The following is a 17292-nucleotide window of genomic DNA, read 5'->3' on the forward strand; positions in this document are numbered from 1 at the left end:
TTGACGGGAGGGTCCGTCAAATTTCTCAAAATTTGACGGGCGAAGACCGTCAAATATGGGCCTTTTTCACATAGTGCCCACTAGCTTCTATAATGGGAATTCGAGATCTTTCCAACATGCCAATATCTTCCTATCTCTGAATTTCCTAGGATAGGGTGATTTTTTCCTCATCGAAAGTCAATCCATGATTTCACATAATCCCAGATGATCAATCGCACGAAAACTAATGAGGATAGTTTTGTAATTTGTTGATGCCTTCAATACACGTAGGTTCATGTGATTAGTCGATATGTGATTTTGTGAAATCTAAGATTGACTTTTCTTTAAGCAAAATGTTTTTCCTAGGATAAGAGCCCCTCTTGCTCTTCGTGCATGGATATTTACCCTTAAATTGAATTCTTTCAGTTTTGCATGTTAAATTGATTAGTCGTTTCTACTACTAGTTATGTTGAGAATCTCTTGATACTGAATTTGACTATTCGAACACATTCCTATTTTTCATTGACTCGCATGAGTTGACTCATGTATAGTCAATTTGTGTCAACTTGGTGGACATTCGAGTCTAGTTGTGTGATCTAGTTGTAGAATCATGTGGACTAAAGTGCAAAGATCTGGGCTGGTTTACTACTAGTTGTCATCGCTATAACCTTTTAGGGACGACCAATTTGGTTGTTCAATCTTTACTCGCAATACACATCAGCCATGACCAGGACTGAAGAGGCCATTACTATAAGTGAACTTCCCAAGAAATATTTTGGTGGCAAAACATCTTTCAACAATGAAAAATTGCAATTCAAAGATGGCCTAAGCCATCACAAGTTGTTATTATGTACTTATTGAGATGACCTATATTATGATTGTCACTATATTTTTCTTGTGAAAAAAGAGGAAAAATGTGGAGATTGTAGAGATGGTCAATAGACTTGCCGTTGTTGAAGGAGTGTTTTTGAAATAATAATAATAATAATAATAATATTGCAGAAATATAAAACCATATAACGATGACCACTGCCTTTAATTTCTTTTAATATATTTTTTTATTGCCTTGACTGTCAATTGGCTTACACCTAATAAAAGTGTAATATACAATATATATTTAACTTGCAAAAATTAAACTATATGCATGTTTGCCATCCATAACTTCAACTAATTCAAAATTTTCACAAGTCTGAATAGGTTATGTATTGCTTAGAGCTAAACCTAGGTTCCAGTTTCAAATTAGAACTTTGTTTTCAATTTCATCAATAGCTAAATGACTATCTCTACAAAAAAGAATTAATGCAATTAGTTTCGTTTGTTTCGAAACTCATTTGCTTGATTTCGACATCTGTAGATATGTGAGGTTCAATGAGTTTTGACCTCATCTACGTGGATTTATGAGTCATCACCATGCATAGAGTTTAGGTGTAAATGAAAATCATAAATATATTTTGAAATTTATTTTTGTCAAGTAAATAGTGACTCAAATATGATCTTCACCTAAAGGTAAAGGGTAAAGAGGTTCGGTAATGAGACAAAGAACGTGTTAAGCATCCTGTCTCACCACAAAGTTGATGGTTACTAAAGGTTGACCAAAAGTGAAGTATACATGATTTTTTAGTGTTTTTTGAAGTTAGAAAGATAGCTAACATTCCCAAATTAAATGAAGTATAGTTTGGCCTCTAAATTTGCAAAAGAGATCAATGAGCAAGTCACAGATGAAAGTTCATGCTTGTTGGAATTTTTTTATGAAATTAAGGTTTTAGTGTAAATCTACATAGATTTCACTTTTTTGACCCTCAAGTACTCATCTCATATAAGTATACCCACTTAGGGGTATATTTTTGTTGGTTTGGTTCTAGGGACATGGCCATAGGTTGAACATATCCTCAAGGAAACCTTCATCTTGTGCATGAAAGTATGTCCTCCAGGGACTGTTTTTTATTAGTTTAGAGTTGCAAGTATGCATTTAGGTGGATGTCATACTTTTGACTAATGACATTTTTAAGATAAAAGAAAGGTAATAGGTGTAAAAGTGTATGCATGTGATATCCCATAAATGAATTTATTCATGGATTTAGAAATGGAAGATTACTTCACATGGTGAAGGTTTACTCTCTTCTTCCTTATGTCATTAAAGAAATAAACTGGACTTTACATTTTAAGGAAATAAAGACAATTTGCTATGAAATTAAATACTTTTTGAAGAGTTTACTATGGACTTAGAAAAAGATCACTTTATATAGTGAAAATTTACTCTCTTTAACTTTATGTCATTAAGAAAAATTACTATTATACTTTGCTTAGAATTTAAATGACTAGAAAAATAAAGAATTAAAGACAAGTTATGCTAAATGTTATTTAAGGAACTTATTATGGGTATATAGGGGAAGATTACCTCAGATGAAGGGATTCCTCTCTACTACCTTTGTCATAAAGAAAGAAAAAGAAAAGAACTGCACTGCTAGGAATTTAAATGTGCAATATTAAAGTAAAGAATGTGAGAGATACAAAAGGGATTTTGGGGGGATTATTATATAAAAATAGAAATATAAATATTTTTCCCCACCTAGGACTTCTTTTTTCTTCTTCTTCCTCTTACTTTAGGCTTATAGGATGAGTAAGAGCTCAATTGGACAAAATTTTGTTACTTAGAAATTTTTCAAGAAATGTTTTTGGGAGTTAAACTTATCTCTTTTATTGAATAGGTCCCTCTATTTATAAGTTCAAGGGAGACCTCTGATGATATAAGTGTTCAATTTTCTTAACTTTAAAATATTCCCAAGAAAATTTAAATAAAAGACTTCAAATACCCTTAATCAACGTGTTCTTAATTGTCTTTGCACCTTCTTGAATCTTACCAATCATGATCATCGAAGGGTCGAGATGTCAAAACACCAAAATTTTAGAGAATTCTTGTAAATGGGCAAAAATGTTTATACCCTTTGATTGTGATCAAACTTTATTGAATTGGTAGCAATAGCATGCTATTTGTTTAAGAGTGGAAGGGCTTAGAGGTCAATTGCTTTGATAAAGGCTCAACAAACTTGGGGTAGGAAAGATAATTATGCATAAGTTCTAAAAAATTCTCTTGGATAGGTAAAATGGGCCAAGTTTTTTGAATTTGATTACTTTATAAAAATTTGTTGGAGAATCTGTAAAACCCCAAATTTTTAATTCGTATCTCGAGGAAAAATAAATAGTGGAATTTTAAGAAAATCTTGAAAGTGGGACTTAGGGTAAAACTGTAGGACCTTATTCTGATCATTTTTAATGGAATTTGACTTCACCATTAGATTCAAAATGATCGAAAAACATAGTTTAGCCTGTAAGCACGCTCAAATGCGAGTCCGAATATAAAAGTTGCAAGATCCTCGATTACCAGGTCGGACTAGGCTAAAACAGTGATTTTGTGTTAGAGCAATAAGTTTTAAAATTCGATCATACCATTGGGTTCATAACGAAAAATTATTCAACATAGACTATTTATTTGTCATTTTTGGAGATCAGGAAGTCGAATTATCGCCAAAAACGAAAACGACATCAAGTTTAAGGGTCACCTCAGGCCAAAAATGTAAATTTTTGTTAGAGATAAAATTTGTAGAAATTGACTACACCATTAGATCCGGAACGAAAAATTAGGCGAAATAGAGTATTCATTCGTCAGTTTTGGAATCCGGATGATCAAATTATCATCGATCGAAACAATTGACAAAATACCGAATTCGTCCCACATTTTATTTAAATAATATTTAAAAAAAAAAATTTTCTCTCATCTTCCCCACTCGTCCAAACAGTGCGAAAAAAAAAAACGAAAAAAAAAAAAAGAAATTTGTTTTTCCTCCGATTTTTCCACTTCAGATCTCTCGCTTGGTCCATTTTCGACGATCGCCGCAGAAGAGAAAAAGGTCCGCAGCTACGTTCTCTACAAAACCCACCCAACCTTTCTTCGTTTCACTTTCTATTTCATCCAATATCGTCAAAAATCAGCCATATTTGGATACGGAAATTTCGAAACTTTGACCTCGGATTTCATCCGTTTCGGGGTCAAACCGTCTTTCGACGCAGAAGGGAGAAACGTCCGCAGCCTCATTCTCTACATAACCCAACCAAATTCCTTCCGTTTTCTCGTATTTTTCACCCCGTATAGTCAAAAATCAGCCGTATTTTTATACGGAGATTTTCGTAACTTCGACCTCGATTTTCATCGGTTTCGGGGTCAAACCGCCTTTCGCCGTAGAAGGGAGAAGAGACGAGCACATCGAGATCTTCAAAACCACCAGGTCGATTTCAAAAATCAACCGCTTCGAAGTTCGATCCGTCTCGATTTCCGCGCGATCGCCTCGATTTTCGCGCACACTCTTTGATCCTTTCGCCTAGAGATTGTAAGGAACTCTCAATTTCTATTAGTAATCATAGATTGTGAAAATTGCATTTAGAATTTTATTGGAAAAATTTGGATGTATTTCCGAAATATAGAATTCTTTGTTTATTTCAAAATTCACGCCAGAAATTGCATGTTTGATATGTTTAATTGTATTTTTAACAAATTATACGTGGGTAGAGTATTATAACGGGTTATTTCCATAAATTGGGTCTTGTGCACTGTTCGGACCCCGTTTTGATATAAAAATTGTATACTTTTTCAATATTATTGATAGAAATAAATTCTATAGTTGGAAAATGTGATTTAATATTCAATGAACTCATTTTGAGTTGATGAATATCAGAAAATGGATATTTTATTGAAGAGATTGAAAACTGTAAAAATCGGAAAAAAAGGGAAAAAGGGTATGAAACGGTAAAATGTCAGAGTCACACCCGAGGGGTGATGTCTGCATTTTACGTTGTTGTGTTGTGTGCAGGTTGGTGAACAGATATCCAGGGATAATATTATTGGTTGCATGTTTATTTCCTTTCTGTTAGCGCGAGGCGCTATTTACGTTTCCGTTATGTTATTTATGTTAGGCCGGGTGGCCACACTTGCATGGTAGGAAACTGCATATCTATTCTCAACCTTGTATTGTTAATTTCTCTTTTATTTTCAAATGAAAATAATATACATATGTAACTATTTTGTGAGCTGTTAAAGAGTTTGTGAATGCCTGAAGGGATAGTGCGTCATATCATCCGGAGTGGTGTACTATCCTGGGATGTACGGTAGGGACCACCAAGCTCATACGTGGTATGGGACGCGTATGAGAATGGAGTCACAACTGGAATCCGGGTTTATTCCTCTCTATCTTTACCAGTGAACGTGTAATGTAAAGGTGGTCGTATACGAATGGTTTGTATATTTGGGAATCACATGTACGCCTGATAGGCATAGACGAAGATGATTGGTCAGTGATTACTAACAATCTATAGTAGTCGAACGTTCTGACACATCGAAAAGAGACCCATTGCTTACGGTCACGTCAAACGGCCAGCCTGAGCTGGATAAATGGTCAACCAAACGTGGTAAGGGCAGCGACTGGCCACAAAATCAGGAACTAAAAGCTAGAAAGGAATTGTAACATCATGTCCCGACTGGGAGCGATCCAGTCGTGAATCCCAACTCTCTAATTCCAATACTCCACCATCGTGTATTATGTATCTGTTGCTTATTTTGATATATAAAATGAAATGCATGTTTATTGTTTCCATTTGATCAATTAGATTTGTATAAAAAGAGAATGTTATAGTGAGTACTGCTGATCGATGTAATGTGAGTTTTAAAATGTTTAGTTGCTCATCCCTGGCTATATGTACCAGTTAATCGTAGTTTTCTTCTGTAAAACTTTGTTTATTTTAAAATGATTCAGTATGTTTATTCGTTCATGTTAGGAGAGGTTATTGGCAGAAATTGTTGCTTCCTTACTGGGTAACCATTGTTACTCACCCTTTCATCCTCCATTTTTTTAGTTTCAGATCCGAAGCTTAGCGAGGCAGGAGTAGAACATGAGTGAGAATCATCTGGTGGGTCAGATAGACAGCCAGAGTCCGTCACCTGGTAAGTATTGGAGTTATACTCCATTTGTCTAGGAGTATTATAGATTTGTATTGAGCGTTAGGACTCTTGTTAGAGTGAGAAAATTTTGTATAATCCCGTAAATTTTCTTCTTCCGCACTCTGATAATTCGTACGTTATTAGACTTATATAGGCTTCCGCTAGTATTATATTTTGTATATGTATGCAGGATTGTATGTTGTTTATCAGGTGCAGGTTGAACGCCTTGGAATGCTAACATAAACAGAGGAGACCATGCCGAAATTTCGAGGTGCTACATAATACCTCGAGATCTGACATGGGGATTTGTGTTAGCGTTCGGCGGGGTACCACAGAATCACTTTGAGTTGAGAATAAGAGGATGTGCTTAATAATCAATTACCTTAATAGAGTCTCAACAAACTAAATATAGAAGAGCAAATGGGAACCAAGAGTCACCAAACGTCAAGGTTGGGAGAAAAATACAATTTACACAAAAATCGAACTTAAATAATTAAGCAAGCATTAAAGAAATGGTAGAGTAAGAACTTAGCTTGAGCTTTCTCGGCAAATAAGAGATTAAGAGGGTATAAATGCCAATTCCCCTTAAGTAAATCTGCAGCACTCAAGTGCACAAATCACAATGATAACAAATCAACTTTCCGGACTGTTGGTTAGTGAACTCTAAAGCACAAAAAGAAGAGTCGATGACTTACCCAAGGTTCAATGTAAAATTTTCAAGGGTCATGGGTGAGTCATCGACTCAAAGGAAAATTAAGCTAGGCCGTGAATTAGCCTAGGCCATGGGTAACCTACAACCTAGCATAATTTTAAGCTTTGGAAACTTGATTTTGAAGAGTTGGGATCCATCGAGATGAGCCACTTGGTTACATTGAAGGCTCTTGAATTGGACTTCTCTTTGTTGGATTTGAGAGCTCTTGGGCATAGTTTGGACTAATTGGGGTGTCTACAATGTCGACTCAAAAATTTCTTAAGGTTTAAACAGATTATGTCTTGCTTAGACGTAAACCTAGTCCCGGTTTCAATCTGGAACTCTGTTTTTGATGCCGTGAGTTGCAAAATCTATCTTGACAAGACGGAATCGATGTATTTGGTTTCGTTCATATTAGAAGTTGTTTGTCCGATATAGTTGTCAAGTTGGAAATTTCCTAAGGTCATGTAACATGAACTAAAAGTTATCTCTACTTACCTGGGTTCATTCTGAGGTGGCCAACTTAAACAATATACGTCCCACTAGTGGGGGTCAATGGGTCGACTTTAGTTCAGCTCTACAATACCCAAAAGTGAACTTAAACAAAGCATTAGTTTTTTTTTTTTTTTTTTGTTTCTTATCGTTTCTGATTTCGGATTAGCCATTATAGACCCTACAAAAACCCGATACCCATTAAGTTCTCGTTAAAATAAACAATTCTTTTGAATGAGAAATAAAGAAGAGTACCCCATGGAAGGTTTGAGAAGAAATAACAAGGGTTTTAAGGTTATTTTTATTAGACCTTACAAGAAAACCAAGGTCAAGCAGCATGTCCGAATTATTAAAAAAAAAAAAAAAAAAAGGAATTAGAGATGCCACGTGAAGTATTCCTCCAAAAATCACAATATTTTTCTAAAAATTATTACTTAGATCGATGTTCATGTAATAAGTTTTATTTTTCTTTAAAAAAAAAAAAAAAAAAAAAAAAAGACACAAGACCAAGTTTGATGCGAAGAATCCTCATAACAGGGGTTATGTGATGCCATGCATGCCCAAGGGATGACAGAGGGATAAGGTATACCTAACACCATAACAGGGGTAAGGTATTACCTTAACCCCCAAGGGATAAAGTTAAAAGCAGTTGGGAATCTAAAATATCTCCACCATAAAACTACCATTTGTCAGCTCCCAATGCTCGTAAAATTGTAAACCTCTTAGACCAAAATTAGGTAAAACAAAACCATTGAGATTTCCTATATATATTTTTTGAAGGTTGCAATTATATTAGGTAAACAAGACCACTTGAACCCAAAACAAATTACATTTATAGATGCTAATAAGATAGGAGAAGACCTTCCACTTAGAGAAATGCTTGACAAATCTTTTCAATCCATCTTCTTAATTGTATTTTTTCTCTTTGGATCTCAAGCTAATTCATTACCACTCTCGACAAGCAACAAATGGATTGTAGATGATACATCAGGCAATCGTGTTAAGCTTCGTTGCGTGAATTGGGTTACACACATGCAACCCATGTTGGCAGAAGGACTAAACAAGAAGCCGATAAGAGAAATTGCTCTTCGGGTATCGTCACTAGGATTCAATTGTGTGCGTCTTACATGGGCAACCTATATGTTCACCAAAGCACGTTATGCGAACTTGACTGTCAGTCGTTCACTTGAATCACTAAGCCTAAGAGGGGCAGCAAGAGGTGTAGCTAAGAACAACCCATCATTCTTGAATTTCACTTTAATTCAAGCTTTTGATATGGTTGTCGACGAGCTTGGTGTGCAAGGTCTCATGGTGGTGCTTGATAATCATGTTAGCTGGCCTAAGTGGTGTTGCGGTTATGATGATGGAAATGGATTTTTCGGAGACAGACATTTTGATCCAAAGGAATGGCTAGAAGGTTTAGTCATGGTGGCTAATAGATTTAAGGGTAAAGCTCAGGTTTGTTAATAGAAATTTTCTTGATTTCATTAAATATTCTATGAAAAAGATTTTGGAGTAAAAAGCATGTTTGGTGGGCACATGACTTTTGGATTATCTTAAAAGCTAGAAGTCAAAGAGGGGTTGAAGCTAGCCAGACCCCACTTTGCTTTTGCACGCATTGGATGTCACGAAAATTATGAGATTTTGGGATAGAAATCTTCCAATTTTTCTGTTAATTATATAAATGCCTTGGATTTTTTAAGTTAGAAGTGAGCCAAATAGGGTCTAAGGATTTTTATTTGTACTCTAAAACTGGTCCTTTAACATACTATAAGAAATAAGGTTAGTAACATTTCTTACAATTAAACCTAATTCACAGGTGGTGGGCATGAGCATGCGCAATGAATTACGAGGTCCACACCAGAACGAGCACGATTGGTATCGAAATGTCAGAAAGGGAGCAAGAAGTATCCACAAGGCAAACCCAAATGTTCTCGTGATTGTTTCAGGCTTGAATTACGACTCGGATTTGAGCTTCTTAGGGAGGAAACCTTTAGGTGATTTGAACTTCTATAACAAGTTGGTTTATGAGGTGCATTGGTACTCATTTAGTGATGGGGGACGTAGAGATTGGGAAGTGCAACCGCAGAGTCGGGTATGTGCCAATGCAATTAGAAGGTTTGATGAAAGAGCTGGTTTTGTGGTGCAAGGTGAGAAGCCTGTCCCATTGTTTGTGAGTGAATTTGGTGTGGACCAAAGAGGGGTGAACAGAGCTGATAACCAATTCTTGAGCTGTTTTCTAGCCTTTTCCGTGGAGAGGGATTTGGATTGGGCTATGTGGGCGTTGCAGGGGAGCTACTACTTGAGGAATGGGCGTGCTGGGTTTGAAGAAACTTATGGGGTTTTAGATATAAGTTGGAACAATTCTAGAAATCCCAAATTTCATAAGAGATTTCGGCTGATTCAAGAGATGATACAAGGCATGCCTCTTCTCATTTTACTTTATTTCATTTTTAATGGTTTTTTTTTTTTTTTCTGAGAGTTTATATTACCACACCAACATTTTTCACAAGTCACAACAACAAAATAATAATAAATCTTAATTCATACAGATCCAGGATCCAATGTTTCGACATACCAACTTATGTATCATCCGTTGAGTGGACAATGTATATGGCTGAATGAGAACAATACCATTCAAGCAGTCGATTGTATTAACCGAAGCCAATGGAATTACATTGGGGACGGTTCTCCAATCAGGTTGATGGTACATCTCTATGTCTGAAGGCTGTTGGGGATGGGCTTCCAGTGACACTTTCGATGGATTGCTCGAGCAACCTTAGTACTTGGAGTTTTGTTTCGAGTTCGAAACTTCATATAGCAACCAGTGATGACCAAGGAAGATCTCTTTGTCTAGAGAACAACCTTTACAACTCTTCTACAATTTTGACTAGGGAGTGTCTTTGTTTGAATGATGATTCTATTTGTGATGAGAACCCTCAAGTCCAATGGTTTAAGCTTATTTCCACAAATTTGAAATAATGACTATGTGCCCCTGGGATAGATCTCAACCTTCGGATTTGATGTTTTAATGGTCAAGATTTCATGTTTTTTCATAGAGCCAACTGATTGACCCCAACCCATTATCCTTACTATTATAATTTCATTGAAAATTAGACCACTATAAGATTCATTGAAGCTTGTTATGTTACATTGTATTTTGATTCACATTTTCATTTTTCACTCACGTGTATCACACCTGTATTCTGCTAATATAGCTAATTTTTTTTGTTTGTTGGAGCTGAGATATCCGGGGCCTCTTAGAGCACCCGACTAATTCTCGAGGGGACATGCAGTCCCCTCCCAACACATGCACCAGGATCTGAGGCATGTCTTGGCCATCTCACCACCCTTAGATGTTTAATATAGTTAAATTATGATGGGCATGGCTTGATAAGCAAACTTGGCTTGGAATGCTAAAAAATTATAGTTGGTTAAAGTCGATGAGGATCGGGTTTAAGTTAGATACAAGCAAGAATTGGGCTTCAAATAATATTGGGCCCATGACATGGACATAGGAGCTTGGCCCAATTAAAGCCCAACTAATAAATGTCCTATAATGTAAGGCATGACTTCAAGCAGCTCAGGGCCTGTGTGGATACACCTCTCCATGCAAGAGCAAAAGCTCAATCACTCCCCGCAAGAGCAAAAAATCTCTCCGCGGAAGAGCAGGTCTTTGAAGCTTCTCCACAAAGAGCAAAAAACCTCTCCCCGCAAGAGCAAAAACCTCTCCACGTCAAAGCAAAAATCTATCCAAACGTTTGCTAGCTCCCCGCAAGAGCAGAAGTCGTCAAGAAGCTCTATCCAAACGCAGTGTCAGATCCTTGTCTATAATTATCTTTTTTTCGTGCAGGGACCTGAGTAAGATTCTGATCTAGCTACTGTTTACACATGGACTGTAGGATTGGGTCTTGGGTCCAACCCATTTCATTTCCTAGTAAGGTTGTATATAATCGGTCTCACAGTTTGCTGATTGTTGTTGTACGAAAATGGCCAAAGTATTTTAGTAAAATTACTGAATTGTCATGTATTGGTAATATTTTACAAAGACGGACTATACCCAATTCCGCAATCACTTGGAGAAGTTTAAAGTTAAATCACCAAGTTTTTCATTCGACTTGGTTGTCCCCCCCCCGACCCTAATTCATACATATGGTCAGGTGCAGTCAAAAACTTAGTTAAAGTGTTTTGTTCTATATGGGCTTAAAATTTTTGGAATGAGTTGATTTTTATGATCTTTATAGTGAGGATATCTTGGCCAGTTCCAAAACTTAGAGCTCATATAGGACAAAACTTTAACTATAGAATCCGTTGACTTCTAAGAATGACTCGTGAAAAAAAATAGATGATCTCAAACCCTTTAAACACAGAATCTAAGAATGTCTTGGGATTGACAAAATATGAAAGTTACAAGTCTCTCTCTCATTCTCCCTCTCTCGGCCATACCACAACTTTTTCTCCCATTCTCCCTCCCTCCCTCCCTCCCTCTTCCTCTTCTTCTCTTCTCTCTCAAAAATCTTAGACCAATCAAACGAACCCTCTCTCTATCTCTTACTATGATAATCGTGACCCTAAGTCCTTCATCATTCCTTTCAATCCAAAAAAAATTGTCCGATTGAGCACAAGAGGGACTCAATTGCAAGAGTTTTTTTTGGAATCTGAAACTTGAACTTCATTGAGTTCTTTCTGGAAAATCTGAACTTTGAAACCCCTCAATTGCAACTTCTTATTGAACTTCGAAGATCTCAAAACCAAATCAAACTATGTTGGAAGCTTGGCTAAACTTTATTTTAGCTATTTTTCTTTGTTTAGAAGACTCCTGATTCATATATTTTTCTAAGTTCAACTAGGGTATTAGATTACATTTCGCTATCATGAGCAACCATCATCATATAGAAATAGAAATTTGAAACATTTTGTAGTTTTGTAAGCTTCAAAAATTCTACTTCCTAATGACCAAACAAAATAATATACATAGAGATGAAATAAGACAAGCAGGTTGAGATGATGATGATTACCATGCTCATTGACTTCCAGGATGGGTTCCAAACATGCCCAACTCTTTGACTTAGGTATATTATTATGTTCACTCTATACTTGTATCACACCTAGGACATGTACTTATCTTTGGGGGTAAGGCTTTGATGATGATTTGTTGTACTGTACCATACTCATAACATGCAAGCTAAGTCTCTTAACGCTAAGAACGAATGCACTTATAGATGATTTCTTGTTGGAAATGAACAATTGTCAATCCTGCATTACATGGGATCGCATGAAGTTATATTTTTGGCTGTGAATCATATGATACTCATAGAATTCATGTGGGGCACTAAATAGTTAGTTAAGAAAAAAAATATACATGTGCACAATAGGTAACTAAGAAAGATCCTGTCATATTCTGCTTTAATGTACATATTTCATTCAATCTATATGGAAGCCAAGTCTACCATGAACATGTGGGTAGAATGAAACAACCTAAGTGACATGTAATTAGGTGATAGGTTTTTTATTTCTTTAGTTATTTTCCTTGAGAGAATCTCTAACAAATTACGAATAGACTGATCATTAGGCTCACATTCTAGAGAATTCTCTTGGGTGGACAAAATAGTCTTAGACTTTAGAATTTAGTCATTTTACAATGAATGCCATGGGAATTCTTTGAATGATAAAGAATGTAGAAAGGATAGAAGGAGGATTTGCATCTAATGTGTCTCAACAAACCAAGGTTAATGGGGGTAATTGATCTCAAGTGGGGACCAACCAAGACTAGAGTCCTAGTTAAAGGATTTGGTAAATTACTAAAAAGAAAGATAAAAGCATTATTTAGGTAAATAAAATAAAATAAAAAGGAAAAATGATAAAGTTTTCTTAAGAAAAAAATAATTAAAATGGGACTTAATGGGTAATTAACTTTAACTAATTCGAATGCACATGAAGTTCAAAACTACTCAATAGAACTGACCTTAGGTAACTAATGGCTAGTGCAAATTTTCCTTCTAGCCGTTGGTCACCTTCATATTATGTAGAAATTCTTTCTAGCCATTGGTAACTTATAACCAGGCTAAAAATTAAGTTTGATCGTTGATTATCTCGTCTGGCCATTGGTTACTTCCACACCAGGCCAAAATCACAAAAATGCAATTATTTGTTGGTTCAACGTGGGGTTCTCGTGATCATTTGAAAATCGACTCGAGTCAAATTCTTTCTTGGAAGGTTTTTCATGTTTTCGGACTCGGTTTAGGCAAAAACGAGGTGTCTACAGCTATTTCATAAATATTTTGAAACTTTTGATTTCAAAAGTGAATTAGAAAATTATATTTAGTTGACATACATGGGAGAAGAGTTTGAAAAGTAGTGGAATAATGTGATTGTTGAGCATAAATTAGAAGAAAATGAATGGCTTTAACAATTGTTTTGCTTACAGGAGTCTTGGATTCTTGTTTATAATTGAAACACTTTTTTCACTAGTATGAATACTACTAGTTGTAGTAAGAGTATTAATGCCTTTTTCGATGAGTTTGTTACATGGAAAATAAATCTAAGATAATTTGTGGTGAGGTATGAGGAAGCACTGAAAAAACTTGTGAAAATAAGAGTAATGAACGATTTCACATGTATTAGGTGAAAATCAAGTTTGGCGAGCCCGATAAGTTTTTATTAAAGTTAAATTTGGATAGTTACAAGGGTGTATGTGAATATAAGAAATTTGAGTTTGTTGGCATTGTCTAAAGGTATTTGTCTATATTGACATTGATAGTATACCATCACACTTAATTCTTGGAAGATTGAGAAAACGAGCTAACAAATTTAGGGTGATAGATTCGCAAATAGTGATCTATGGGAAAATATCACCAGTTGCATTGAGATTTGACAGTATATGTCAACAGGCTACTACATTGGCCAATTTTGCATCATCTTCAATGAAGGCAAATACAATCTTCAAGAATACCTTAAATAAATTATCCAAATAAATTTGTGAAGTTCGACGCGATGAAATGTTAGAACATGAACTTGCAATTGAGGAATCCCAAGATATAGCCAGAAAAAATGGTAATAACCTATTGCAATTGTTACTTTTGGACCCTGGATATCTCGCAAACAAAAGATAAGAAAAAAGATGAAAAGAGCAAAAAAAAATGTTCATACTATTGGTGGAATGAAAAGTAGTATTAAGTTGAGCAAATAGAAGAAGAAATGAAAGTGTTCATTATGTCAAAAATTTGGAGACGACAAGCACATATGCCTTACAAATCCAAATAAAAAGCAGACTGATTTTACTACACAAAGTAAATAAAGTTATCTTCATACGATAAAATCTTATTTCAAAGAATTTATATCATACATAGTCTTCTTACTTTTTTTTTTTTTCCTTTTTAATATATTAATATAGTCTTATTTATTTATTATTTTTACTAAATTAACATATAATGATGATATACAAGAATTGGGCCATGACATGAAAAACGAGACCTTTCTTTTGCATTAGAAACTTGGTAGTTTTTGTTATCTTATTATTAGCATTATATGTTTTGATGTTTAATGTGTCAGATAAGTAGTTCTTACTATTATTGAATATTAGAAAATGGTTGGTTCTATTAATTTTGACTTTCCACATTTTCATCTCCAAGATATTAAAAATGTCAAATAATAGTAACAAATCATATCCTTGAATGTACTATCTTTCATTGCTATGATCCAAAGTGATGGTGATAGCCAATAGAAAGAGGAATAAAAACTAGATTAGTAACAACCAATCACTAGAAGATCACTTACGACTACATTGTACAATCATTTAGAGGGATCTATTCTCTCAGCTTCATCTCACATATAAAGTAAACACTCGTCAATAATGTTATCCAAACAAATTTGCAAATTCTGTGATCCAGAGTTGGAACAACTCATGTGCGTATAGCTTGTGATCCAGAGTTAATTGGTAAATCTTGTTGTTAACTTAACTTCTGTTCGAGTACTCTCTCTATTCTTTATAACTGAAATTAGGTTATTAGTGAAACAAAATTGGTGTGAAGAGGCAATATTCTTATCATGACCATTACTTAACAATATCATCTTCACATTTAGGACATTGTCACTCAAATTAGAACAAACATGCTTGAGACTCTGATATCCTTTTGATTTTTTTGTTCTTTTTTTTGGTCATCAACTCAATTTTTCTTGAACACATATCATACTTCTCAGTGGATTCTTGGTGTCATTTGTTTTCTAGGAGATTTATTCTGATGAGGTTGGAGTACGCTAGAAAGATTCAATTGGCTTATTTGATCTCAGCAACTAAAGAACAAGTTGAGGGCAATGTTGAAGTTCAAATTAAGAAATCTGCCACACTATAAGTGTAGACATCAAGGAGTTAGAATTTTCGTTGAGGGCTGCGAAAATCTCTGCAATTTTGTTAAAAAGTATTGAAGAATATAGAACGAAAAGAAATTGAACAAATATTCGTATCTGAAACTCATGAGGGGCATCTGTAAATTGTCTCCAATATTTTGTTTAATTATCCAAGGGAGATCTTTTTGTTTTAGTTGCTAAAGATGAACAAGTCTCATAGGCCATTGTTTTATTTTAGTTTAGTTTTGCAATTGTTATGACTAATCTTGTTAGAAATTATGTACATGGTGTTCTTTCATTGTTGCAATTATATATATGATTCTGGCTTGGTTGGTGTCACTTAGATGAATACACCACGTGAAAACTGGAAAATTCCACAGAAAAAATTGATGGGCCAAAACTTACGAATTTTAGAAACTGAATTTTGACGGTCTAGGACCGTCGAAGTTCTTGATGTACCCAGATTTGATGGCTTAGAGCTGTCGAATTTCTCTCATCCTTTATTAATTTGACAGTTTTGGTCCATCGAAAAAAAAAATTTTGACAATGAAAAATTCGACGCCAATTCAACCTCTTGGTCCATCGAAAAAAAAAATTTTGACAATGAAAAATTCGACGCCAATTCAACCTCTTGGTCCATCGAATTTTATGAAATTTGACGGCCCAAAGCTGTTAAATTTGGGCTTTTTCACATTGTGAGAGATTGCTACCCTTGATGAATAGATATCAAGTCTAACTTCATGAAAATGTTAATCATATATGATTCCTCCAAGTTTTGATGAATAATTAAGATATTATTCAACTGAAATCCATTAAGAGCTCAAACGAATTGGTTCAATAGCTGAGTTTTGGTGTGTAAAATTTTGTTTCAAGAGTCTTTTGACCATCACATGATAGAAATCATGAAGTTTCCACACCATTCAGGAAAATTGGTGAGATAACCCAACATGTATAAGCTAATCCTCCCTCCTTGATCAATACTCTTGATTAATCTTTCTACTTTTCTGCTTGGGCTTTTAAAAATCATAAACAACCCATTGATTGATCAAATGTGAAGCAAACATAACAACTAGTATAGAAAATACATTGTTTATTGGCTATCTGTGGTCCAATGACCATTTAATTTTACAGAAAATACATAACTAGGAATAGTGAAATTAAAAAAACTACAAAAGAAACTAAAAAGAAGGCTTGTAGCCCGTTGCATCTATTTTTCTCGTATTTTACATCTACTTCAGGAACTTGAGCTTCAACTGCATTGTGTTCATGTTGGTACTCAATAACAGGACAGAACACCCACTGGGCTACATTCAAAACCCAAACCCCGACACTATTATCAAACGGGCTTAGCTTGGCCCAGTCTGATAGCACAATGGACTTACTAATTAAACCCAAACCCATTCCACAGCAGGCTGGGCTGGATTGGGTCAAAACCTGACCCATTATAGTCCTAATATAAATCATTCAACTCACTTTACATTATTCATGATCTAGATTCCTATTTAAATAAATATTATTTTTTAATAAAATAAGGTGATTAGAATAAAACATAAAATAAGTCATATTTTATCCAAAATTCAAGTGATCCGAATTTAACGGGTTTGGACCCTTGGAGTATATTTGAAGAAAAATATGGGTTGATCTCCCTTAAACTGATTCGGATTCGGGTCAAATACGGATTCATCCCTATCTTTGCCTAGATCCGAATGATATATTATTTTGAAAAAAGACGGTTACAGAACTCCTAAATTTAAAATTAAAATTTATAGTGTAAACACCCTATTTTTGCTTAGGC

General features: G+C 35.0%; 1 protein-coding gene across 1 annotated transcript; it reads left to right on the top strand.

Annotated features, from left to right (window-relative positions):
* The first annotated feature begins 7909 nt into the window (after window positions 1-7909).
* Window positions 7910-10234, top strand: LOC147391051 (glycosyl hydrolase 5 family protein-like). Its single transcript, XM_086460237.1, is given in 4 exon segments — window positions 7910-8609; window positions 8971-9571; window positions 9704-9853; window positions 9856-10234. Coding segments are annotated over 4 exon segments (1611 nt in total). The 5' UTR covers window positions 7910-8027; the 3' UTR covers window positions 10134-10234.
* Window positions 10235-17292: the final 7058 nt, after the last annotated feature.

The sequence above is a fragment of the Akebia trifoliata genome, chromosome 11 (assembly GCF_017979445.1).
Source record: "Akebia trifoliata isolate Shusen 1 chromosome 11, ASM1797944v1, whole genome shotgun sequence".
NCBI lineage: Eukaryota > Viridiplantae > Streptophyta > Magnoliopsida > Ranunculales > Lardizabalaceae > Akebia > Akebia trifoliata.